Genomic DNA, 26,044 nt, shown 5'->3' with positions numbered 1-26,044 from the left:
GAACAAAGAGGATACATATGTGAGAATGCGCTTCATTGATTGCAGCTCAACATTCAACAGCATCATTCCCTCAAATATTTTCCAGTGACAAAGATAAGCATGATTCACAATATCCAATTTAGTTCAGTTTGACATCATATTGTAAAATTGAAATTGTAGTTCTACTGCTTTAAGACATCCACTGAATTCCGCATAATCTCCAGACGGGCTGTATATGCAAATGCAAATGTCAGCTTGAGAGGCTTTCTGCAGAGCTTCTCTAGCCAGTCACCCCAAGAAGCTGTCCAATGAATTAACGTGAGAAGACAGTAGCAGATCCTCAGCAGGATTCATCTTGTGCAAGTGGTTGTGTTGATGACATTTCACAGGGCAACAGCAAGAAATGGACAAACACACTGTTGAAAGCAGGTGCCTGTTTTTCATCTGTTTGGCTGAATTATATTTCTATCTTCCTACCTGCCTAAATCTGTCTACCGCTTACAGTGTTAACCCTGCAAGCTATCTGCATCCTAGAAGGATGAGATATACAGGCACCACAGAAACTAAGAAAATGATAACAATCCTTTTTCAATTACCTTACAGTGATACAACTAAGCTTAAGCCAGGCCAATCAAACTGGATCTGAACATAACTCAGTGGAAAACAACTTGTGTAGACATGGAGGGCTTTAGTCAGTTGAATGACAGTGTTACAGATAGAATGCGCTTTTACATACTTTCACACACACACACACACACCCTAAACTTTCTGAGACCTAACCGACAGAAGCTGTATGTGTGAGCACAAATGTCCGAATCAGTTGAACCAGACTTTTCACTGCCATCTTCTAGTACAAAACCTGATTGACCCGATGTGTGATCTGTCATTTCTGTCACTCCATTCCTGAACCGAACTTATGAGTTCTTTCTAGGGTGGTGGAGGGGCTGCCTTTATAAAATATCTCTATACTATAGGGATCATCTGTCATTTAAATTAAGAGTAAATATTCTCGTATTGCATTACGCTTTGCAATAGTGGCAAAATATCGATTTCATCTGTTTGTCTGAATATAACATATAAAACAGTTTTAAGCTGAAGCACTGACTGTGATGTCAACCAATGTCTGCTGTAATAGCAATTTCATCTAACGAAAACTACAACTACACTTTTACATCCCCACTAAATGAATTTCCAAAAAGGCAAACATCATTGACCCAGTTGTTTACAGGGTGGTATCACAGTTCATTTTCCCTGTTACGATCAACAATGTACAAGTGCATGAACGGGCCGATATGAATTAACTGAATGGGCACTAGTGATGCTCTGTAAATAATAATCCTTGAGCTTGGATAATGACATTGTTGACATCGTTTTTTTAAGTTAACTACTTAAAATCAATTATTCATAACCCCAGCACATCTTCATTTGAAAGCACTTAGGTAGTAATTATTAGGACATCTGACAACTTAGTGATTGCTTCTACAGCTAACAGCCGCCACAGTAAATGCTTCCTATCAGAGAGAATCATGATTATAATGTGCTGCAGCTGTACATAACTGATATATCTTGTGTAGCCATCTGCTGATATTAACTGTATGTGGTAATTTATATATTATATATTTATATACTGACATATGGAATGTTATTGTCAAAGCTGCTTATGATTCAACAACACACCTGACGTGTTGACTGTCAAATCTACTTTTTCACTCTGACTAGTTGAAATGGTAAACAACAGGGACTCCAGGAAGTTAATCCTTGTGGCCAAGAAACACTCTGGCACACTATCCAAATATTTGATGAGCTTTAGTTAGACTGGGCCAGGGTAACTGTTTTAGAGCTTTTCCTGGAATTGTGCCAAACAAAGATAATTTGTATGCCTCTGTTTAGTGCAACCATCCGTCCAGTTCATGTGAACACGATATCTCAAGAATGTCTTTGGATCATTTCTTCCAATTTGGTATAGACATTTCATTTAACTCAACCGTCAACTAATTGATTTTGGTAGACAAAGGTCAAAGGTCAAGGTCATGGTGGCCTCAAAATATGTTTGTGTTTCTTAAAAATAATATCTTTAAAATCAGCTAGAGGGTACGTCTTCAAATTTGGTACAAACATTCACTTGGTTGTTGTGATCAAGATTTATTTGGAATGCCCAAATTGAATTTCCTTACATCTGGCTCAAACATTTACTTGGACTAAAGGATGACCTGATTAGAATTTGATGGTCAAAGGTCATTGTCACTGTGACCTCACAAAACCCATCTTTGGCCTCTTGTAGCAAACTTTCAGGAATACCTTGAGGGAATCTCTAAACATCCTGACACAAACATGCTCTTGGACTCAAGGATGACCTAAATAGAATTTGGTGGTCAAAGTGTTGATGGCCTTTGAAGAGGGCACTTTTAAATTTATAAGAAATCTATGGTTTATCACAACTTTCACAACCTTCAATTATATAAGACCTTGTTCTCATCAAAATAATTGCGGAGATCATGAAATCAGAAGCAACATGAAAAATAGTTCAGGCCGATTAATAAGCACAAGCATGGTCAAACTTACTTGAGAGAAAGGCAAACAGTAGATTTAGTAGGTTGTCATTATCTATTACAGTTTACAGATCCACAACTGTTGAGGAATTTTGGACCTTCCTCTCACATTACTGTATATGCCACTATATATTATGTATTGTAGTGAATAGGGGACTGACATAATTCACCCTCACGCTCAGTACAGGCACAGTCGGCGTCAGTCTCCTACGAGGGCGATGACGTCGACCCCGGGGCATGCCGGGTGACGTGATGACGTCAGGATCCAGAGGCATGATGGGAACGTGGTGACGTCTGAGACCCGAGGGCATGCTGGGATGTTAAAAGCCATCTTGTTTGTTATTGTTTTTGATGCTAATAAACGGAGCACAATTTGTGTGTCCAACTTGATGGAAGTTGCCCCTTGTGTTGCATCGCAATTTCCACAGTATATTGTATATGACACATTATATCGGCACAGGAGAATAGTGCCTGTCTAAATTCCACAGATACTCCATTCTCTCTCTAAGCAGTACCAAGATCAGGTTATAGATAAAGGACCAACCAACAGTACATTTTTGTGTCTACGTTGAGGAACTTTCATATCTAACTCAGATGCCACAGACAGAGAGGCACCAACTTCAACCCTCACCAACTGTAACTCTGTTGCCTATTACACCAGTGACAACACGTAAGGACACAATATGATTTAGGAATGCATACTTTAGATTTAACTTTCCAATAGGATGCGAAAACCTACATGTAACATAGAGAGTGACAGCAATTCTAGCCATTTAGATGTGCTGTTAGAAAGGGTGACACAAGTAGAGGGAAATATACTGGGATGCTGTGGGAGACATCTTGAGACTTGGGGGGACAATTGCTCACATTACTCTGTTAGTGTTTTTTCTATTGTTGCAGCTTCTGGTCTCGTTGATGGACCAAGTCTACATTCAAACCCTTTGAATAAGACATCAGCTGCTTCCTGAGTTCTCCTTTCACCAGCTTCCATAAGACTTCCATAAAACACTACTCCCTACTTCAGCTTTGGCCTGCTGTATGTATTGTAACCCTTTTTTTTAATAAATAATCCTTAATCAACCTGTTTACAGGCATGCCTCATCCTGCCACAAAATTCCAGTATTTGGTTTAACCCTGCTAAATAAGAAAAACATAGATAAAAACACAACCCAGTTCCCAGTGCACTGCTGGTGACTGCAGTGTTGTTAGGGATCTGTCTTGAATGACATTCAGTTAAAATAATACGTTGTTTAAATTACCCCTTTTTCCTTATATCTCCTTACACACAATGACAAAAATAAATGTTAATTACAACTAAAAAATGTTTAGGTTATGGCTATTTCAATTAACAAAGTCATTTTCTCGCCATGGATCTGTAAAATGAAGATATTGTGATTTCTGATGGCTGGAGAAATGGTAAAGGAAGCCGATGACACCAAATGGATGATAACAACAAAATGTCGGACGATAATAAGTCTCAGTGTGACTCTGCAGTTGGGAGGCTGTCAATTTTTAGACCTGTCTCCAGGCAACAAACTATTACTTTAGTTGGTGGATAGACACTTCAATTTGATGTTGCAGCCATATAGCTTTGAGTTACTGTAAATCTAACTCTACAAACTGGTTTACATTGTGAAAGCACAAGCAGTATGGCTGTATACACATCTGGCTTTCTTTTGGTAGAATAAAGATGTAGTCGTTTGTTTAGATGCGCCACAGGACACAGCCATGTGTACTTGTAATAGTGAAAAGAATGAAGCATAACTGGTAGGGTTGCTTAACAAACAAAGGCTAAATCCCAGGAGCATTCCCTTCAGACAGTTATTTGATTTGTTCCTGCAGCCGCAGCCCAGTCCTGCCTAAGTGCTGTACAGAGGCATATGGCCATGCTTGTGTGGGCCTAATTACAGGCATTATCTCATTCACTATTGTAAGGGACTGTTGTGCCATCTTACATTTATTTAATTAGGCTTTTCACATATTGGAAAGGCCCAGTTTGCCCTAAAATTGTAACATATGGGTAAAGAGAATGTAGACTTTGTGGGTGTTGTGTATAAAAAATATATTCTGCATTTTTTTTCTGATGTGGAGCAATTTGTCAAGCAATTAGCCATACTAATTAAAATGTTGTAGCCCTAATCAAACGAACATGCTAAATCATTCTTTACATTGCCGGCCCACTGTCTGTTCCCATTTAACTTGATGGCTTAAAAGAGCCTCCTTCTCCTGGATTCCACTCCACTTGATCACCTCATTTGCATTTTATATTGGTAAATCAAATTAAGCACCCGCAGCTTTTAACATGATTGACTGTGGCCTGGGCTGCTCAGATGGGACTTTTTCTGCACAGAAAATAAGACCAATTTTAATGTGCGGAGCAGAGAGCCTGGCTCCACTCACATTCAGCGAATCACATTCACTCAGCTAATTAAAATGATTTTTCCCCCTTTTTGTCTGTGTTTGCCAAGGGCTTTGATAGATTATCCCACCTGCTGTATAACTGTACCTCTAGTCTTCCTGCTTTTTTTCTCAGTCGAGGCCTCTCCCACGTGTGATAAAAGTCCACAGTAGGAACGATCTCTTACAATTATGTAGACTATGTATATTGTATATCTGACCAATCATTTGACATTGAACAGTAGCCTGTAAATACAACAAACACATTTCAACTGGTATTTCGACTGTATTGAGGTTACTTCCTGGTCACTCATGTTTAGAAATAAGATTTAACAAAAGTGTAACTAAACCAAAATACAACCAAACAGGAGTAAGTAAGTAACTATACATTTGTTTCTCATTACAGCAGCACAAAAACCTCAGAATCTTGCCAACTTGCATTTTGACTTTAAATTGTTTTGATACTTGATGTGACTAGAATACTGGTGCACGATTACAACAGTGTAGCAACTACTGAATGATAATCAGGTTCCTTTGTAAATATTTAATTACATATTAAACTCTGACATCTGATTATTTTTTATTAAAATCCATCAAGTCTGCCTTATGAAAATCTGTATCTTCTACTTTCAGGATATTTTGAGAGAGAAATACAAGTTATAGATGCTGAGAAAAAGAGTAAGGAGAAGAGAAAATGCTACTCTTTAGGAAGTATTCCCAGTGGGAATAATAGGTGCAGCACAGTGCCGGCATCAGGCGCTTCCCCAGAATGCGACAGTCAGCTTAATTGCAGCTTTTAGGATCATTACTGCTCCCATGTGAATGTCAAAATGGACAAGGCTAGTAGGCCTTTGACAAACAGGCAACCACCACCCACCGCCCTTCAGTCACAGGGGGCAGGGCCATAACCAAGAGAAAAATACATGCCTTGTTTGTTGTCCTCTGTCCTTCACGCAAAAAATGAAAAGATGCTACAGACCTGATTTTATAAAATGCTATATTTCTTGTCGACTGAAATTTTGAAAAACTAAAAACAAATTATATATATATATGTGTGTGTGTGTATGTGTATATGTGTGTGTGTGTGTGTGTGTGTGTGTGTGTGTGTGTGTGTGTGTGTATGCATGTGGTGCAGAGCTCCGCTCTCTTTTACGCCTCCGACCTTTGCAGACTCCAGTTGTCATGGCTGCGAATAGCTCATCACAGATCCACTAGTTGAGGAGCCCATTCATCATTCAAGAGCAGAAGCTTGCATCCAACTCAAGAGCTGTAGGGAAGTGGCTCTCCAAGAGCCTTGGCCTCATCCCCACAATCATCCAATGAGGTCTTCCATTGAGCGCCATTCCTCATAGTGTTGAATATAATGTAAAGTACTCCTTTTCTAAAAGCCCTGTCAAAAGTCTTTACTTGTCATAATTCTGTCATTGATGCCTCACTTCAGTTTTCTGACCGTGAATCTTCTTGACAGTTGTTCAGATTTTGGTCCAAGCACAAACCAAGTGCCTGGGGGAGCATTATATCATTTAATAAAAATAGGAACAGTCAATCTTACTTTAAGTACTACTTCAAAAGTACAACTTACTTGTTAGATTATAAATTTCCATTTCTTCCCCCAGCTTTTGTGCATGTGTGTGTGTTTGTGTATGTGTAATATGTATTATATGTGCCATTGTTATGTAGGATGGATGCAGTGTATTTTATGGAAATCAGAGATACATTTCTTTAGATAAATCACATGTTAAAGCATACGCTGTACTGAATATAGAGTTACATATTACATTTGATAAATAGATGAAACATGATGGTGACACAACTGTTCCTGGTCTCTCTCCTCTCCATCCCCATCCACCTCTTCTCTCTTCCCCATTTTACCGGTCAAGGCAGATGGCCTCCCACATTGAGTCTGGTTCTGCTTGAGGTTTCTTCCAGTTCATGAGTTTTTTTCTCTCCACAGTTGCCAAACTGCTGCTCATTGTGGGAACTACAGTTTCTACAATTTTTAAGGTCTCGACCTTAATATGTAAAGTGCCTTGAGGTAATGTATATTATGATTTGGGGCTTTACAAAAATGCAGCCACCATCTGTAGAAATGACTGAATACTTTTTAAAGTTAAATGATATATTAGTTAGCCATTTTAAAAAATCTGCTTCTTCAGTAGTAACTAAACCTTGTTTTGCTTGTTTTGCCTTTTTAAATCATATAATGTTGAAATAAAATAACACTCATAACAAGCACCAACCAATCATAGTATCATAATGGTGTGAATTGTGAACTTATGTTAGTGATTGAAATATTTATCCCTTTATTTGTAAACCATGACTAAGTTGTGGAAATACTGCCTGAAAAGAACCTTCCTCTGTCACTTAAACTGATGGGGAATGGGGGCAGAATCATTTTCCTGGTGTGATATGCATACCAGGTAAGAGCCTTTTCAATGATTTTCCAGTCAAGCTTGTTTTGGTTTCCAATGTTGTTGTGCCAATTTCAGTGGTGACCCTGAGCACGCAAATCCAGTCTATCAAAACAAGGAAGGTCAAAACTCTCAGGTGTTGTGCCCGTCTGAGTGCTATAAAGCCAAGTGCGTTATCGTTTTCACCCAGAGAGAGGCTGTGATAGTAGCAGAGGATGAAGGTTAGCAGACAGCACATCACTTGGAGTGCTTCAAAGCGGTACCTGATTTGTTTTGTAGCGCTGCCACTCTGCCTTGTTTTGCACATTCATATCGGAAGAGCAACATGCGGATGCTCCTTCAACCAAGCATAGACTCACATTTTCTGCCACCACGTTCTCCGAGGGCATTGATGCAAACAGTTCGAGCTGCCCTTGCTGTCATACAAGGAAAGCAATTTTTCAGTACCCTTTCAGTAAATTATCTTCCTTAGTACCATGAAAGTCCTTCTGATTCCTCACTCATCATCACTCATCGTCATCCGCTTATCTGGGGTCGGGTCGCGGGGGGAGCAGCTCAAGCAGGGGGCCCCAGACTTCCCTTTCCCGGGCCACATTGACCAGCTCTGACGCGGGGATCCCAAGGCGTTCCCAGGCCAGTGTTGAGATATAATCTCTCCACCTAGTCCTGGGTCTTCCCCGAGGTCTCCTCCCCACTGGACGTGCCTGGAAAACCTCCCAAGGGAGGCGCCCAGTGGGCATCCTTACCAGATGCCCGAACAACCTCAGCTGACTCCTTTCTAAGTAAAGGAGCAGCGGCTCTAATCCGAGTTCCTCACGGATGACTGAGCTTCTCACCCTATCCCTAAGGGAGACGCCAGCCACCCTTCTGAGAAAACTCATCTTGGCCGCTTGTACCCGCGATCTCGTCCTTTCGGTCATCACCCAGCCCTCATGACCATAGGTGAGGATAGGAACGAAGATCGACCGGTAGATCGAGAGCTTTGCCTTGCGGCTCAGCTCTCTTTTCGTTACAACGGTGTGGTAAAGCGAACGCAATACCGCCCCCGCTGCTCCGATTCTCCGGCCGATCTCACGCTCCATAGTACCCTCACTCGCGAACAAGACCCAGAGGTACTTGAACTCCTTCACTTGGGCTGAGGACTCATTTCCTACCCGGAGTAAGCAATCCATCGGTTTCCTGCTAAGAGTCATGGCCTCAGATTTAGCGGTGCTGATCCTCATCCCAGCCGCTTCACACTCGGCCGCCAGCCGATCCAGTGAGTGCTGAAGGTCACAAGCCGATGATCCAATGAGGACCACATCATCCGCAAAAAGCAGTGACGAGATCCTCAGACCACCGAGCTGCAACCCCTCCCCACCACGACTACGCCTCGATATCCTGTCCATGTATATCACAAACAGGATTGGTGACAAGGCGCAGCCCTGGCGGAGACCAGCACCCACTGAGAACGAAACTGACTGGCTGCCGAGGACCCGAACACAGCTCTCGCTTTGGGAGTACAGAGATTGGATGGCCCTGAGGAGAGACCCCCTTACCCCATACACCCGCAGCACCTCCCACAGTTTCTCCCGGGGGACCCGGTCATACGCCTTCTCCAGATCCACAAAACACAAGTGGACCGGATGGGCATACTCCCAGGCCCCCTCCAGGATCCTTGCGAGAGTGAAGAGCTGGTCCGTAGTTCCACGTCCGGGGCGAAAACCGCATTGTTCCTCTTCAATCTGAGGTTCGACGATCGGCCGAACCCTCCTTTCCAGAGTAGACTTTATCAGGGAGGCTGAGAAGTGTGATACCCCGGTAATTGGTACACACTCTCTGGTCCCCCTTTTTGAACAGGGGAACCACCACCCCGGTTTGCCACTGCTTTGGCACTGCACCCGACTCCCACGCGATGTTGAATAGGCGTGTCAACCATGACAGCCCCTCAACACCCAGAGCCTTTTGCATTTCTGGCTGGATCTCATCAATCCCTGGGGCTTTGCCACTGCGGAGATGTTTGACTACCTCAGTGACCTCCACCAGGGAAATTGACGACGAAACACCATCAACCTCGAGCTCTGCTTCCAACATAGAGGGCGTGTTATTCGGATTCAGGAGTTCCTCAAAGTGTTCCTTCCAACGTCCGACGACCTCCTCAGTTGAGGTCAACAGAGTCCCATCCTTACTGTACACAGCTTGGATGGTTCCCCGTTTCCCCCTACTGAGGTGCCGGATAGTCTTCAGAAACACTTTGGTGCCGACCGAAAGTCCTTCTCCATGGCCTCTCCGAACTTCTCCCACACCCGCTGCTTAGCCTCCGACACGGCAGCAGCTGCAGCCCTTCGGGCCTGTCGGTACCCTGCAACCGAGTCCGGAGTCCCCCAGGATATCATATCCCGGAAGGCCTCCTTCTTCAATCGGACGGCTTCCCTGACCACCAGTGTCCACCACGGTGTCCGAGGGTTACCGCCCCTTGAGGAGCCTAAGACCCTGAGGCCACAGCTAGCCACCGCAGCTTCAGAAATGGAGGCTTTGAACACCGCCCACTCTGGCTCAATGCCCCCAACCTCCTACATAAACATATCTAACTAAAGAAGTTAATATTGTCAATCCAGACCATAACAAATGGTTTGCAGAGTACACAGAATATACTCCATGTACCCTTCTACAACATACAAACTCAATTTGTAAATAATGTGAAAATACAATCTGTAAATTAATCTTTATATTTGCATCACAAGACGAAGAGTATTAGATTAGAATTAGAAAGCAGAAGCAGATCCTGCGCTGGTACAAGCTCAAGTCCCAATCTGACCATTGAAAAAAACATGTGGATCCATTTCCTCCTAAAATGTCAATCTGTCAATCCTACAATGAAATATGAACATTTAATATATCTAATTGTAATTCCACATTTAAAGAGTAAAATATGGCCTGAGAATAAAACTTACTACCCGATATGTATAAACATGCCACAAGACTGAAGGACCCATACCTAAACACCCATGCGTATGTTATACTAAACAACGTAAATATTATATTGATTATGCTGTTTTAAATTATTTTTTTCTCTTATCTTTTATTGGGCTGTAGTCTTTTTGTTCCTCTCAGGCTGACATGAGCTCTTTTTAGACATGACTTCTGGAGGAACTCCAGAGAATTGGGTCTCGACTTTTTCAAGAGGTTGCCTTTCACACATGAACAACAGCAACAAATCCTCCGGAAGACTCAGGTGATGGGTGGTGTAGCAGGCATAGGCATGACATAACGTATTCATTTTGCTGAGGAGGATCCAATTTGTTTATAGCACATCAACTATGGCGTAGACTCATCACCAACAACATCTTCGTAGGTCTCTCTTACATGCATGGTACCTGAGAAATCACCACTCGCTCACGATGAATCCAGAAGAGGATCTCCTGCTCCTGTTCCTCTACAGTTTCTGTAAACTTTATACTAGGAGTCCAGACATACAAGTCCAGAGAAACTGCAGAGGCTCTCACTTGAACAGTCGTGGTCACACATACAGCTCCTCTGGAGAAACTCCATAGGCTCTGTGGAGTTCAGTGCATGTCTGAAAGCAGCAAGATCTGATCTTCATTTAAAGGGGACATATTATGAAAATTCCACTTTTGTAGAGCTTCTACACATTAATTTGGGTAACTGGCATGTCTACTAGGGATGAGCGAGTACAGCATTATCTGTATCTGTATCTGTTAACCATGTGAATTATCTGTATCCGTATCCGTACTCGGAGTGGGCGGGGCCTAATACGGAAGTGGGTGTGATTTAACCCGGGAGTGTGTGTGTGTGTGTGTGTGTGTGTGTGTGTGTGTGTGTGTTTGAGTGAGTAAGAGAGAGACAGAGAGAGAGGGGGAGTGTGTGTGTGTGTGTGTAGCTTAATTTGTAATATTTTTTATACCACTACTACCTAGAATGTGTCAGACACTCAGTGCGTGAAGTAAAATAAAACTGGTTAGAGCCAACTGACGGTTTAAAAAAAAAAAACTCCAAAGAGAGAGAGAGAGAGAGAGAGAGAGAGAGAGAGAGAGAGAGAGAGAGAGAGAGAGAGAGAGAGAGAGAGAGAGAGAGAGAGAGAGAGAGAGAGAGAGAGAGAGAGAGAGAGAGAGAGAGAGAGAGAGAGAGAGAGAGAGAGAGAGAGAGAGAGAGAGAGAGAGAGAGAGAGAGAGAGAGAGAGAGAGAGAGAGAGAGAGAGAGAGAGAGAGAGAGAGCAGACGCTAGAGAGTAGTCAGACACTTAATGCGTGAAGTAAAAAAAAAAAAAACTGTTTTAAAAAAAAAAAAAAAAAAAAAACTCTGACAGGCAGAGACGCAACGCGAGTCGCTTTCTACCAGCACCACGTCTGAACGAACCCACGTTTAACAGAACCCTACTTGTTAATAAGTAAGTAAAAACAAACTTCAAGCTGAAGAAACCCTAAACGTTAACCGAAAAGACCCGCGAACCTGAGTGACTGAGAGAGACAGAGAGCTGTTCTGTGAGTGAGTGAGCAGAGCGGTGTGTGAAGGGGAGGAGCGCTGTGACGCTGTGTGAGGATTTTCATTCAGTCCGAGCACAGATAATGACTCGTATAATACTCGTGCTCGGCAAAAGTGCTTTATCCGTACCGGATACTCGTTTCAGCCGAGTATCCGGCTCATCTCTAATGTCTACCATCCCAAAAACTCTGGAAAAAACAATTCCCGCGAGGGGGGGGATGCGGGGCACAGGTCAATCTGACGAGGGCTGTTTTAGACAGGGTAAAAAGGGTGCTGTTTTAAATTATCATTGTGGTATTTTTACCAAAATATGTTACAGACATTTCATTAAGACCCCAAGGAACCATATCAACTTGTGGTAAAATGGGCATAATATGTCCCCTTTAATTAACACGTAGCTAATTAACACATAGATACATATTTTGCTCTCATATATATGTATATACACAAAATATATATATATATATAAAAAAAACAGCTGGTTGCATTAAACTTCTAACTCTTTTTTGAACGTGATGTAAAAATCAGAATAGCGTCTGAGTTACACAGAAAATCAATAATGACACTGGGTATGAATTGTGAATCAAGATGGTACCGTTAAATGTCATACAGTCAAATTCACTGATCTAGAGCAAGATCCCCCTTTCCCCCCCCTTCCTTCAGACAGACACATACACACACACACACACACACACATCTAGCTTGCTCATCATTGTGAACTTATAGCTAGCGCTAGCTACTTTAGCGGAGGTGTACAGCCATCATCTTGCAGAGAGAACATGCTGCTCAAATAGCGCCCGAGTAACCCGGACACTCGTGGTTCCTTTGAGGCAGCCTACGTTGGAGCTACGCCACTGAATAGCGCTGCTAGCTACCGGGAACGTTAGCGGTTCCGTTCAGCTACGTGGGACGACCAGTTTTCCAGGAACGATTGCCGGTTCGCTACGAGGAGTTGCTTAGTTAACAGGCCTGCAACGGGGGGTTGAACTGACAGTTTTATTTGTTGTTTTCCATGCCGGCTTTTGTATTTTCTTTTATACCTGTATGAATGTCTCTGTTTGTAAAAGGTGAGTGTAATTTCATGTGAACACATGGCCTACTTTTATGTTATACTAGGGAGAGTTTTGTGACAGTTACTATTCTGTGCGGCTTATTATTAGCTCCCATATTGATGATTTAGTTTTAAATGTGAGGTGCTGTTTTATTGCAGCTCATTGAAAAGGGAGATTGCTATTTTCATTATTGGCCTAGTGCCCATATCAATTAGTTTTGTTATACAGAGCCTAAATATAGTTTAAATAGCCTAAACATGACTAAATCTTATTTGTGGTAGTGATTATTATTATTTCAAATACATGACTGCTTTGGTTATATTAATTCTTTGTAAATAATTGACAGTGTGTTATGGACTCCAGTCACTTCCATTAGAAGACATTGTTCAGGTGGTATAAAGTGAACTCAGGTAAAAGCCAAGTCTTAACAGGGAATTGACTATAGGGCTACACATATTTGGACCAATAATCAGCCAGTGACCCTGCTTCTTGCACTGTTTGTGTGCTAAGTGAAACAGATTCATTTGCAAAGTTCTGAGCATTCTCTCACTACCTAGCAGATCTTCCTCTATGATGTCAACTCTGAAGATGGGAACACATCTGGCTTTTAAAGGGGATGGAAGATTGCACTCTGGTTGGTTTATTGCACGTTAACCTAAAACACACCTAGAGGCCGAGTGCAATACTTATGAACCATTTGCCTGGCACACCGACCTGTTTTCTATCGACAAAATACACACTAAATAAAGGTGCCATGTGCTTACATTGATCAAATAAAGCCCTCAATATTCCTGAGGAATTTATTTTCACTGTTAGCTACTGCTCTAGCCAGCTTATGCTGACAAGGTAATGTTAGCTTTGTACCTAATGCTAATATTAAGAAGTGAGGACTAAAGGACAGGTTTAGTTGTTTGAAGGTATGTTCCGATTTGAAGTGGGTTTGTATCAGCACTTGCCCCTGGTCAGTGTATCATTATCTGTACATTCAATCGCCGTACACTATAATTTGATTTCACTCTATTATCTTGTAAATAAAAAGCTTTCCTTTTGCCCTCCATATTTTTTACTCAACCTTGTTGGCTTTTGGAGTCAGGTGCCAGATTTGAGTGTTAGTTCCCTTGGTAATTTCTCATCCCGGTTCAGTGTAGTCTCATCCAGAGGCTTGAAATATTTCCTCTTACCCAAAGTACAGTGCCGCTTTTGTTCCATCTCCCAATCAGCTCTGAATACAGTCCCAGAGCCAGTAAAACCTGTAGGGTATGTTATCGGACTCTTTGTCCTGGTTCTTAACTTCCCTTGCCCAAAGCCTTATCTATTCATGAGAGGAGAGGCACCACTGTGGGCCAAGTGTCGCTGTGTTTCTCTCAGTTCCTGTGGATGCTCAACAAGCTCAGTAAACTTGTATTCTGGTTCTCAGTTTGAATATATTTTGATGGTGATCCACGGACACTTATTGTGTGGAGTTGATCAAAGCCGTTTATTACTCTTTTAAAACTCTCTGAAGTCTGATCAGATCTTAAACCTACCCTCTGAGGACCACCACACTGTTCTGTTGAATAATCTTCTGAACACAAGGCACAGCCATCTTAGAAAGAATCCCTAGTGGTGTAAATTACGTCTCTTATTAGTTGGGATCAAAGGTGAAAGTATAACATAGGTTCATATAGAGACAGAGAGGAGATTGCGATGAACGGACAACCAATGTGAATTTGTCAAAGACTGCAGCATTCAACCCATAGCCAACTAGATTTCTCTTTACTATAACCATCATAATTTTGTAGTGTCTAAAACAAGCAACACTTTAGCAAGCAAAATAACACTAAATGGCAGACAAGAACAGCATTTATAAAATGATGTGTGGATGCAGCGGGCTGTTAACTGCTAAGAGAAGACCGAAGGTGCAAAATGCAGTGACTCTTTAAACCAAAATTGCAGTACATTGCTGGATGACAGTGACATTCTCCACACTGCATCTCCCTGCATGCCAAGACACAAATATCAGACATAAAGGTGCTTTGTCCCAATTATCAAGATTTCCAGCAATTTTTGTTTTGCAGATGAATTGACATTGAACGAACGAAGTTGTTATTTTCCCAATCTGCACTCATCTTGTTTAACAAGCAGCCATCTGATCACCTCTGTAACTGAGGTGGGGTCAAGCACATTGCTATCAGTGTCTTTGACAAACCAAAACTTGGTCTTAAGCCAGTGGCACAGCATTTTATTGTTAATTAAGAGTGCATTTTATTCTGGGGCCAAACGTGGCCCAACTTGCCTGTTTCACACAAATTGCATGCTAGCCCCCTCACTTCACTTCAGTTTGTGCACAAACAGATCAATTTCCTCTGCAAAAAGGCACACATCCTCACAACATGGCAAATCTACAATTTTAATCATAATTAAAAATGTAGCTACAAGCTGCTACCTTTTTTCTGAAGATAAACTACCAAAAGGTGTATTCCAAAAAGTCCTAAATGCACTTGTAACATGTCTTTTAGAGCATGTGCTTAGAGCATTAAAATATAGTATATTGCCCAGCAAAACTGGAGTTCTTACAGTAATGTTCAACAGCAGAGATTGAATCTGGCAGAAACTCAATGGTAATGAGCAATGGCACTTTTCATCATGGGTTTCTGTACTTCGTATAATGCAGGATCCCTTCCAGGTAAGCAGTGGTTAGCAAATTTTAGTAAAAGATTTTGGTCCCAATAGCAAACAACTAGTTTTTTCTGTTGGCACTGCTTTTGTGAAGACGAACAAAGTAATTTTCATCAATGTTCATTTTATAAAGATCACTGCCAGGAAATGTATTATTGTTTACTATTACCTAATAAATTATATTTTTTTCTGAAAGCTAGTGGTGTTTTAGCAACATGGCTCACTATCAGCCTGGCTATTATTCAAAGCAAGAAACAATCCTGAATGACTAAAAACACCAATATCTGTGCTGTGATAAAGGAAGACTAAAACACCCAGTCAGTATTCAGCTTTTGTTACTTACTGATCAAGTAAAAATAATGTTGTTCAAGTTCCTGGTGCTCTCCCCATAGTCAGAGTAACCATAGAGATTATTGGGACAAATACTGATGGGCCTCTGCATTGGTGGGCCAGTGAAGCGTAAAAGAAAACCATTAATTCAGTCCCCACTGGTAAGTTCACAGCTAAATTGTGTCCCCGTCTGAGCATGGTTCTATCCATCGTGTGAATTCCAATTCGAGGTTCACTCTTGTAACAACATGTTTTTTTTTCACACTCCATCTTGGCCTTCTTTGTCGATCTTTATTTTGCTGTCTCCGCTGTTATAAACAGTGACAAACGTGCTATCGTTTTCATGTTTAGGTTAGACTGTTACATGTGCTTTATAAATCAAGCCTCCACCGGAAAGAAATGCCTGATGACACTTAGTTTAAGTGATTCTCATGGGAAACCAATCCAAACAAACAGCAATTATTTGTTAGCCTAATACAGTGGGCAATCAAATTTTCTTCATATTTGGACGTCAAAACAGAACATTTGTCTACTAACCCAACCTCGAAGTTGGTCTTGAAAGAGACGGAAGACTTCATCAACTTTCACTTATTTTCCTTGAATCCAGCTGCTTATGTGACTTCCGTTAATTTCAGTCATTAACTGCAGGGCAAATCACACCAAGGTTACAGATGGTACAATTTGGACTATAACTGAGTCCCCCTCCTCATGGTCACAAACTAAATTTCAACATGTTATTTCCTTCACCTTCCCTGTTAGAGGCAACAGGAGATTGATATTCATATTGTTTTAACCTCAATTCATTCATAAGCAGCCTTGAGGGTGTGTGGGGAAATTGTACAAGGTTAACTCACTCTTAATTCCAACCAATGACATATTTTCACTGGGTTTTGTCCAAGCCTATTCTAGTCTGGACCAAATAAAAATGTATGCTATATAAGTACATTGTAGAGTAAAGGCCAGTAAATTACTTTTACTGTATTTCATTATTTTTCAATATAACCTGCTTCAAAGTTAAATGGTCTCACTGAATTAGTAAATTTTTGTTGAGAAAACAATTCACATGTGATGTACAGTTTCCATATTGTCTAGGATAAAAGCCTGTTGTGATAATGTTGGTTCAAAGAGCATTATTTGTTTTTCTTACAATATCATATACAAACATCCTATTCTCTATTAAACACCTGGATGTAACACCAGCATCTCTCTGTGGACACAATAAGACGAGTGTAAACTCAAGTTCAGTCATAATCTGACATTGTTATGTTATGAATAGTATGAAATAGTATGAAAAACCATTGAAGAAGTAGTAAGCACGAGGGAAAAGTCTCAGTCAGCTTTAGCAGCTGAATTCAAATTTTTAGTTGGTTGTTGATTAGAACACTTTGAGGGATCACTGCATAGACTGTATTAGCCTACAGACTGTTGTGCCCTTGTGTTTGACTTTGCAGAATATGCTTTGCGGTCTCTTTACTTGTTCCCCTGATGCTTCCATTTTAAGCATCATGTCAGTTTAGTCACTAATTTTATCCAAGCCCTTATCCAAGGTAACTATCTGCACTAGGTTTTGTATTTCATTATGTCAACTACAGCTTAGTAAAATGACAAAAATAGATAAATTCTTGGATTGCTTTTTTAGAGCTTTCATGGTCTATATTTGATTTCAGATGACATTTTAGGATTCTCTGTATCTTAACTACCCTGTTGTAGTTAATGGATTGGTTGAGTATTGTATTCATTTCAAAAAATCTGTTTTTTACCCATTATAATTGGTATATTACAGCTGTATTCAAAATTATTTTAAGAGATTCCTTATCAATACATTTGCCTGCAGAAGGACAACACAATATTATTATTATAAGTCAACAGCTTCTTTTCAGTATATATTCAGAAGGAGAAATATATGTAGGCTGCAATGCATGCTACAGCATAAAAAAACTCAGGACAGGAGGTAAGAGGACACACTGCCAAGCAGCAGTGTTCAGGGACGAAATAATCTTAAAAATAAAGATTTTTAAGATTTAGGATGAGGCCCAGCTGTATGGTGTTTCTAAAGATGAAGAACCTCTTGGTCATAATGCTAGAAAATACCAATCACACATCACTCGATTTAAAAAAAGAAACATTAAAAAAATTATGATTGTTGTGGCTCTTCGATGTTTAAAGCAGTGAAATAAAATCTGAATACGCTCATCATAAAAGCATACTTGCAATTATTAAAATTATTATTATTAATATTATTGTGGTTGCTGTTGTTGTTGTCATTATCATTATGGATAAATAATTAAAAATCTACAGATTTTTAAGGCTGCTTTAGTGGCAGAAAGCCAGAAGAATATCTGAGATCAGTTCAACGTTTCATGGTACCATTGTTAGGACATGACCGCTTGTTTCCACAGAGGTGTTCGCTGTAGTGGGTCACCTAAAACAACACATGAATGTTCCAGAATAAACCTATTGACTTTTGACTTCTAAAATGTCTTTAAAGAGGATTAATCAATTTGAAATAATTTCAGATCAGATTGATCTTTTTTTCGGTAACATGCGATTTTAGGAATCTTTATAAGATCGAGGTGTTTTGCAGTGGAGGTAGATATAGGGCAGGTGGGCAGCCTGTAGGTAAACTGAGACAGCACCAACCTGACACCCAGTTAACCATGGCCTATCTGGTCAGCTATTATACAGATCTTATGCTCACCTCATATATTCATAGAGGGAAGCACACAAACAAACAAAAAACGCGTCCTATTATTTGAATATTTCAAACATGGAATATTAAACTGTGACAGAGAATTCACAGACCAAACCACAACCTTTTTTTTCTTTTTGTTTCTTTTTACTTCAGTTAAGAAAGTTACACAAAAGGTGGCAAAATTTTCAACAATAAATAATAAATAATTTTTGTTGCACAGGAACAAATTAAACATTTTCTTCCAGAGCTAACGGTATTTTTAACTTATTATTAATTTACACATCTTTGGGAAAGAAAAAAAAAATCTCGGACAGACACTAACTCAGAAAAATGTCCCACGAAGCTTGTGGCAAAATAGAGGTATACCTTGTTGCAAATGCTTTAGTACTTGGGTCATGTAGGAAATCGTGTAATTAAGTGAAGAAAAGCAGTGCTGTTCCCCTTCGAACGGTCTATTATACGATGAAGTGCGTTTATGGATTAAAAAAATCACCAGTCATTGTTTTCTGTTCAGAGTAGCGCACAGCAATTTGCAAGTAGGAGATGTCTCTCCTATACTCAAAGGTTCCATTTACCGATGGAGTCGTGTTCATGTCTTCTCGGTTTGGCAATTGTAACCAGGCGTGAGAGCGGGCAGCACCGGCCATGACGACGCATGGATGGACATGGACATACTGCCCATCCAGGACATTATATAGGTGGCTATGGTAAAATCCCATGATTGTCTTCACAGTGTCAAAATACAACCAGGGGGTTGTTAGGTGCAGTCGGGGGGATGGGATGAGCAGGGGCTGTGTGTTCAACTCGGTCCGTCCATGCGGGGTCTGCTCAGGCCTCGATGGGGCTGGACACCATGCTGTTCGGCGTGTCTGGAAGCTGAGACGACATGGACGCTACCTCACTGCCCGTCGAGTTCGAACCCGGTCCTCCCTCTGAGAAACTGACCTGTGGACGCATTAAGCAGCGGTCAGATCCATCACCCGGTGGGACGCAGACGAAGTACACAATTTTTGCAGATAATAGTGCTGTATGGACGCACACATGTTTTCTATTCTTGACAGTTGTTTCACTCTATCTGCCAATAATAAACGAACCTGCAAAACGGAGTAGCACGTAACAACAGGTCCGTAGTTATCAGTATCACACTTTGATTGGAATGATCATTTGTTTAAATTTCAGATAAATTATAGATTCGTTTTCCTTATTTAATCCTTCTTGTTTTTGCTGTTCATCTAATTCAGTTTGAACAGCGAAATAGTTGATTTGGAATTAGTATATATTTTACTAAAGATTATCATGTTCCGTAAATAAGGAGAAATTGTGAAAATAAAGATATTTTATTTTTCATTTACTTAATTTATATCTGTAGGCTAACTAATAACTCAACCGTGGTTTTCAACTAAACTTAATACCTCCCGGTTTTTCCTTATTTCAGCGTCCCCGCAAGCAAAGAGCGGATGAACTGTGTCAGTTCTTGTCATAAACGTTAATAATCCACTGGAGCAGCCCTGGCTGCACTGTTACTTTTTCCGACACAGTCCTAACGATTCATGAACAGGCGCTCCTCGGAACCTTTATCAGACATACATCAGTAGTCTGAATATGGGGCTACTGGAAACTCACAATACAGTTGGAACAGCTTTATTAAAATAAACAGTTTATTGTATTACTTTTTATTTTAGTGAACAATGTTACTTTAAACATTCCGAGAACATTATTCAATAAATGCGATGTTACGCATCGTATGCCGACAGAGATATTTTGAATTCGAGCGGGGTCAGTAAGCGCTCAGTCTGTTGAGGGTTAACTGAATGCGTCTTGTAACTATTAATTTCAATAGGATTTTTAGTTTACCACGACAACATAATCCATAGCCCGGGACAAAGGTTTACACACAAAAACTTAAATATAAAATGTGGGTTTTCTCAGAATTTCCTAGATTCAGAATTAGTAACTCAATATAAAGATTTAGTGAATAAATAATTATAATGAGAAGCATGCTGGCTAAAATGGCCTAGTGAACAAAAAAGACAAACCAGTTGTTGGAAGGCCGGCTGATCGATGTCACTCTGCAGGGCGAAGTCACTGAGGACCTTCCATGGCGGCTGGTAGCTCTGCACCTCCACCGGGTTGGCCTGGATGCCGCCGTCGTGCCGCTCCGGACTGGCTGCCACCATCGGGGTGCCCGTCATCCCCTGGATGTTCTGCAAGAGGACACGTCGTGGTAAGCACCCAGCAGCTCAACACATGTTTCACTGAGGCTGAATACAGATGTTAGGGTGTGGATGTCAATGTGTGTGCGCGCGCGTGTGTTGGGACGAGGGATCGCGGTGTCTGTGTGTGTATGTGTGTGTCTGGGTGTATGTTGGGAGGAGTGGTTGTGGCGGTGTGTGTATATGTTGGCGAGGGGGGGGGGGGGTCTGAAATGGATCCCCCCAGTAATCTGCAGATCAATCAATAAATAAGCAGACAAACAACAATATAAATAAACAGAGGAGCAGATAAGATGTTTGTTTCACTCATCCTTCAGATCACACCGTGGTTTGGAAATGTACTTAGTGCTCTGAAAAATAACTTACTTTAATTTACTGCAGTTTAAATTCTGAAGTAGCTAATGAAACAGCAGGCATTTGCAATAATACGGACATGTCTTTGTTGATTTTTTTTGTTGTTGCCATAATACAATCTGATCGCTTGTTCTATAAGAACAGTTGGAAGGGGTTTTGCCTGGTCCGTCCTCTTACCGTCTTGTCGTTGGGCTGCTGCAGCTGCAGCTGCTTCATCAGGATGGACCTCTTCTTGTCCTTGCAGCGCTTGTTCTGGAACCAGACCCGGATGACTCGCGGGCTGAGACTGGTCATCTCCACCAACTGCTCCTTCATAAGGGCATCGGGCCTCGGGTTGGCGTTGTAGCAAGTCCGCAGCGTATGAAGTTGCTTTTCATTTAACACCGTCCGGACCCGGGTGGTCTTCTCTGGCTGTTTGTGGACGTGAGGCCGCAGCGCAGGCTGTCGGGCCGAGATTGGTTCTGCTGTTGAGAAAGGACGGGAAAACAACCCAGGGAAAGAAAAATCAATCTGTGTGTCTGCAGCGCGATAAGTCCGGATAAAGATGAGTAAGTGCAGAAGAAAAAAAGGTCTCTGAGTTTCAAAAGTCGTTTCCAGCTGTTGTCACTCAACTCTTGTGGAGTATGAATCGGTTTTACGCAAAGTATACATAACAAACACAGCGCTCCTGACCTTACGGTCTAAAGTTCACAGCCGGCTCGCATACGAATAAGAAAAATTTACGCTGCCTCTATAAGCGACCATAAACTGGTTCATGGATTCAGGAGCTGCAGGCTTCCCTACATATTATTTTTTAAATGTTTGACAACAACGCAGCACTGGATAACTCATCTGATCCAGAGTCAAAACCTCCTTTGCCAAGAAATCCTCCAACCCATCTCAGACATGCAGAGCCATTCACAGCATCTCTCTCGGACCCGCAGCCATGCGTCGCACTCTTCCACCAGCAGTGATAACTCAGTGTATTTCTGACTATCTAATCTCCCGAGCCTGCTCTGACTGGACAGCGGTATGCAGAGAGGAGCACAGACGTACAGGATCAAACATCCATCTCCAGATACAGACAGCTACAGTCCAACAGAAAACCTCAGTTACAGCAGCAGGAGCACCTCCTCTGTGACTGCATGAGATTAACATTAAAATAGAGATCAAACGTGGCCTATACACTTTGACATTCCTGGTTAGAAATCAGTGGAACACTGACTAAGAGGTGCAGTTAATGTGAACATTAACCTTCACAGTCTGGTGTCGCATGGAGTCAGATACTCAGATAATCCGTGTATTTTTAAGGCGCAGGAGGACAAAATCCAGACAGTAAAGGCCTCGTACCTCAGAAAGATAGAGAGCCACAGACACATTGACACGCAGCCAGCAGTACAATGATTATCGGTGCCTGTCTCCCACTCCCCGGGACCTCACCTGCCATCTGCAGCGGTCGGGCGGGGTGCAGTGGACTGAGCGGGTCTCCAGGGCCCATGCTCGCCCGTTCCACCACGTCGTGGTCCGCCCGACAGAAAAGCCCGTCTTCCCGCAGAGCGAACTCATCACCCGGGATGAGCTGCCGGCTACAGGCCACGCAGCGGAAACACTCGATGTGGTAGACCTTGGAGCGGGCCCTCATCACGAAGTCGTTCTTACTGAAGCCGATGTTGCATTTAGCGCATTTAATCCCGTATAACCTGCGATACACACACACACACACACTTACTGATCAGTTTCACTGCAGGCTGCTCAGTCTCACTAATAAAATCATATTTTCAAATTTACATTACGACAGCTATAATACGATCGATGATTTAGCTTTCATATATTTATATGAATAATAATTATAATATTACAATTATAATAAATAATCATTGAAATAAATTATAATAATTATAACAATAGTAACAATTATATATTATATAATAATAATTACAACAGCCATAACAATAATAATAATACAATTGTTGGCCTTTTCAAAAATCGAATTATTGTTATAATTGTAAGACGATCTCAAGTATGATACAAAATAACAACTATAAAAATAATAATAACACTTGAAAATGCAAATTCAAGTGAGCTTGTGACATTTTCAATCTACAGAACAATCGCCGCTGTTCGAGTTGTTGTAAGAATGATCCAAAATCACTGACTAATTTTAACAATTTCTACGATTTTGTTCAGGTCCACCTGACAAAGTGCTGCGTGCAGCACGCTGCAAACTGCTCGGAAATCATTTCAGAACAGTTATGAAGGCCTCATGTGCACCTGATGTAAACATTACACCACGAAATAGTGACCCTGGTAGAAAGGATGCACCATCTACGACAAGTTGATGTAGCAGTAAAGCAGTAAATGTATATGGTCGTGGAAAACAGGATTCATTGTGGAATTATTCTTTCCAAATGTTTTCATTTTGAGAGTCTATTGTAAAAGCTCTCAAATAATAATCATTATGATCCGAGTATCCATGCAGCTCCAGTTCCCGCTGTATATGTGAAAGGGGTCGTCCCGTCCGCACCGGCCGTCCTACCTGATGTAGTCCCGTTTACAGTAAGTCTTCCCGTCCCTGACGAAGCACGTGCAGGACTCGTCTAGGTACTGGCTGCATTCGGCACATTTGAGACAGGCGGCGTGCCACTCCAGGTCCGGAGAGACCCGCAGGATGTACTGGTCGTGGATCTGGTTCCCGCAGCCCACGCACAGAGACACCAGCCGCTTCTCTGGAAGAGTAACAGGACACATGACACAATGTTCACAACTGAATGCTGAGCAAAGCATACTCAAATAAAGCATGAAATTGTCTTAAATGTATTATTATTATTATTATTACTATTTCTATTATTATCATTATTTTTGTATTATTTTCCTAATAAAAGTCTATAGATAGTATGCTCTTACTTGAACCTTCTATAAAATTCAGTATTAAATAATAATTCCAGTGACTTTTAATAGGCCATGAAATGTGTTCTGTTTGCAGGAGCCACAGCGCAAAAAAGTCATCTCATCTAAAGTTGTGATAAATTAAGTTCCAGAATCGCATCCCAACACCGAGCAAGTTTCTTACTTTTCGGTGGATCCCCCATGTCTCCCATGTCCACAAAGTAAGGCGACGTTAGGTCCACTGTCACAGCGGGCTGCGAGGCGTCTGGAAGCTTGGATGTGTCCTCAGCTGCCGGGCTGCCGGGCCAGGGGCTGTGCTGTCCGGCTCGGAGAGGGAGAGTGTGTATGTGTTTGTTGCCGGTGTGTGTGGAGCTCTGATCCTGACAAGCGGCGGGGCTGACGTATGACATCAGCACGTCATCTGCATGGGCAGCTGATTGGCTCTGCAGACCCTGACCAGCATGCGCGCGCGCACACAAACAAACTACTGGCACACGTATTATTGCATATCATTTATTGTCAGGGTTTGCTTTGCTTTTTTTTGTCGTGCTAATTTTACTTGCATTTGTTAATGTGCGGTTGGAACTGAGTAGGCTCATGTTTACATGGTCCATAACACCCCCCCCACACACACACACACACACGCACGCACACACGCACGCACGCACGCACGCACACACCTCTTTGTTTTAACTTTTAATTAGAACCGGACAGAGTAGGAAAAAGCCTATACACTGTTGAACGTGGATTAATGTGAAACATTCCACAGTTAAAGCCGTGACACATTACATACAAATATTGCGCCTTGATAAACCTTTCCAGAGCGTGACGGTTTAGTGAAATTATGTCTCGCCAGATCAAAACACCGTCTCGTCTAAATATTAACTTAGAGAAACACAAGAGTCAACATTGCAGTGAGCTCATTGGTAACATATTTTTGAGAAACCAACTAGAGTTGAATGAGGAAACTATCCATCCTGCAGAAGAGCAAATCCTCAAACCTAACGAAAACTATCAGGAGAGTATGACCATGACGCACGGTTCTCAGCCAGGAGCAGATGATGGTGCGAGCCTTAAATCAGAGCGGTGACAGGCCAGGAGCCGCAGGAGCAGCCCGGACACACAACAACACGCCCTCTTGTGTTAGTAACCTACTAACGCCGTTGCACACACACGCACAAACGCACACGCACACACAAACGCGCGCGCACGCACGCACGCACGCACAAACACACACACATACACACACACACACACACACACACACACACACAGACCAGTACAATAGAATAGACCACACCGAGAGCCGCATAAAAATAGGTCTTGACAAATGCTCTGCCTAAAAATGAGAAAACCTTAAACTGCAGTGGGTCCACTGTTGTTTTTTTCAAACGTAAATTTCAGTAATGAAACACGTTGATGCACGAATTAAGCTATCAAAATAAATATGTTTAAAATCACACTAAAAACTTCAACATTATTCACAGCTGAGTAATATATTTTGTAGTGGACTCCGTTCACAGTGGAAGAACCAATGCACTCACCATCTTTTCTTGATAACCTGTGTTCAGGTTTTCATGGCATACAATCATTAGACATTCATTATGCAACTGTTATTTAAAAGGGCTGTATGTTCATGTAGACTATTCCATGTGACACATTTTTTACACTGTACAAATGTCCCATTGTGGTTGAAGGAGGCCGTGTGGCTTTGTGAGGCAGAAGGTAAGGGTGTGGAAGGTCAGAGTGGTGGATCAGCACGTAACATATCTGACTTTCATGTGAGAGAGTGTAGTCTGTATCATCAGTGAGATTTTTTCCTGATTCTAAACTAAAATTGTCCATAAAACGAGACTGGGTTTGACAGTGTTGCATAACATGATGTTAAATGATTACAGATGTTTGTTGTCTCCTACCTCCCACAGTTTGATTCTTTTGATATTTGTTTTGTAGGTTGTAGGGATGGAAATCATCAGGGTAGCTTAAATATTGTCCTCCATTAGTCCACAAGGCTGCATCAGAGTTGACATATACATCAGCATGTCTTTAATGCAGGGTGAGAT

General features: G+C 41.6%; 1 protein-coding gene across 2 annotated transcripts; it reads right to left on the bottom strand.

Annotated features, from left to right (window-relative positions):
• Positions 1–18,723: 18,723 nt before the first annotated feature.
• On the bottom strand, positions 18,724–24,336 carry isl1a (ISL LIM homeobox 1a). 2 transcript variants are annotated; one of them, XM_062381757.1, is made up of 6 exons: positions 24,166–24,336; positions 23,632–23,821; positions 22,536–22,795; positions 21,294–21,580; positions 20,586–20,753; positions 18,724–19,494 (listed from the first exon to the last, which is right to left on the bottom strand). In XM_062381757.1, exons 1-6 carry the CDS (start codon positions 24,191–24,193, stop codon positions 19,378–19,380), a joined length of 1,050 nt encoding a protein of 349 aa, XP_062237741.1. In that variant the 5' UTR covers positions 24,194–24,336; the 3' UTR covers positions 18,724–19,377. The 2 variants fall into 2 exon arrangements, with proteins under 2 accessions (XP_062237741.1, XP_062237742.1); XM_062381758.1 differs by having other exon boundaries at positions 21,294–21,577.
• Between the last annotated feature and the right edge of the window lie 1,708 nt (positions 24,337–26,044).

This window comes from Platichthys flesus, chromosome 3 (assembly GCF_949316205.1).
Source record: "Platichthys flesus chromosome 3, fPlaFle2.1, whole genome shotgun sequence".
NCBI classification, from domain to species: Eukaryota; Metazoa; Chordata; class Actinopteri; order Pleuronectiformes; family Pleuronectidae; genus Platichthys; species Platichthys flesus.
This window is presented reverse-complemented; position numbering and strand designations above follow the sequence as displayed.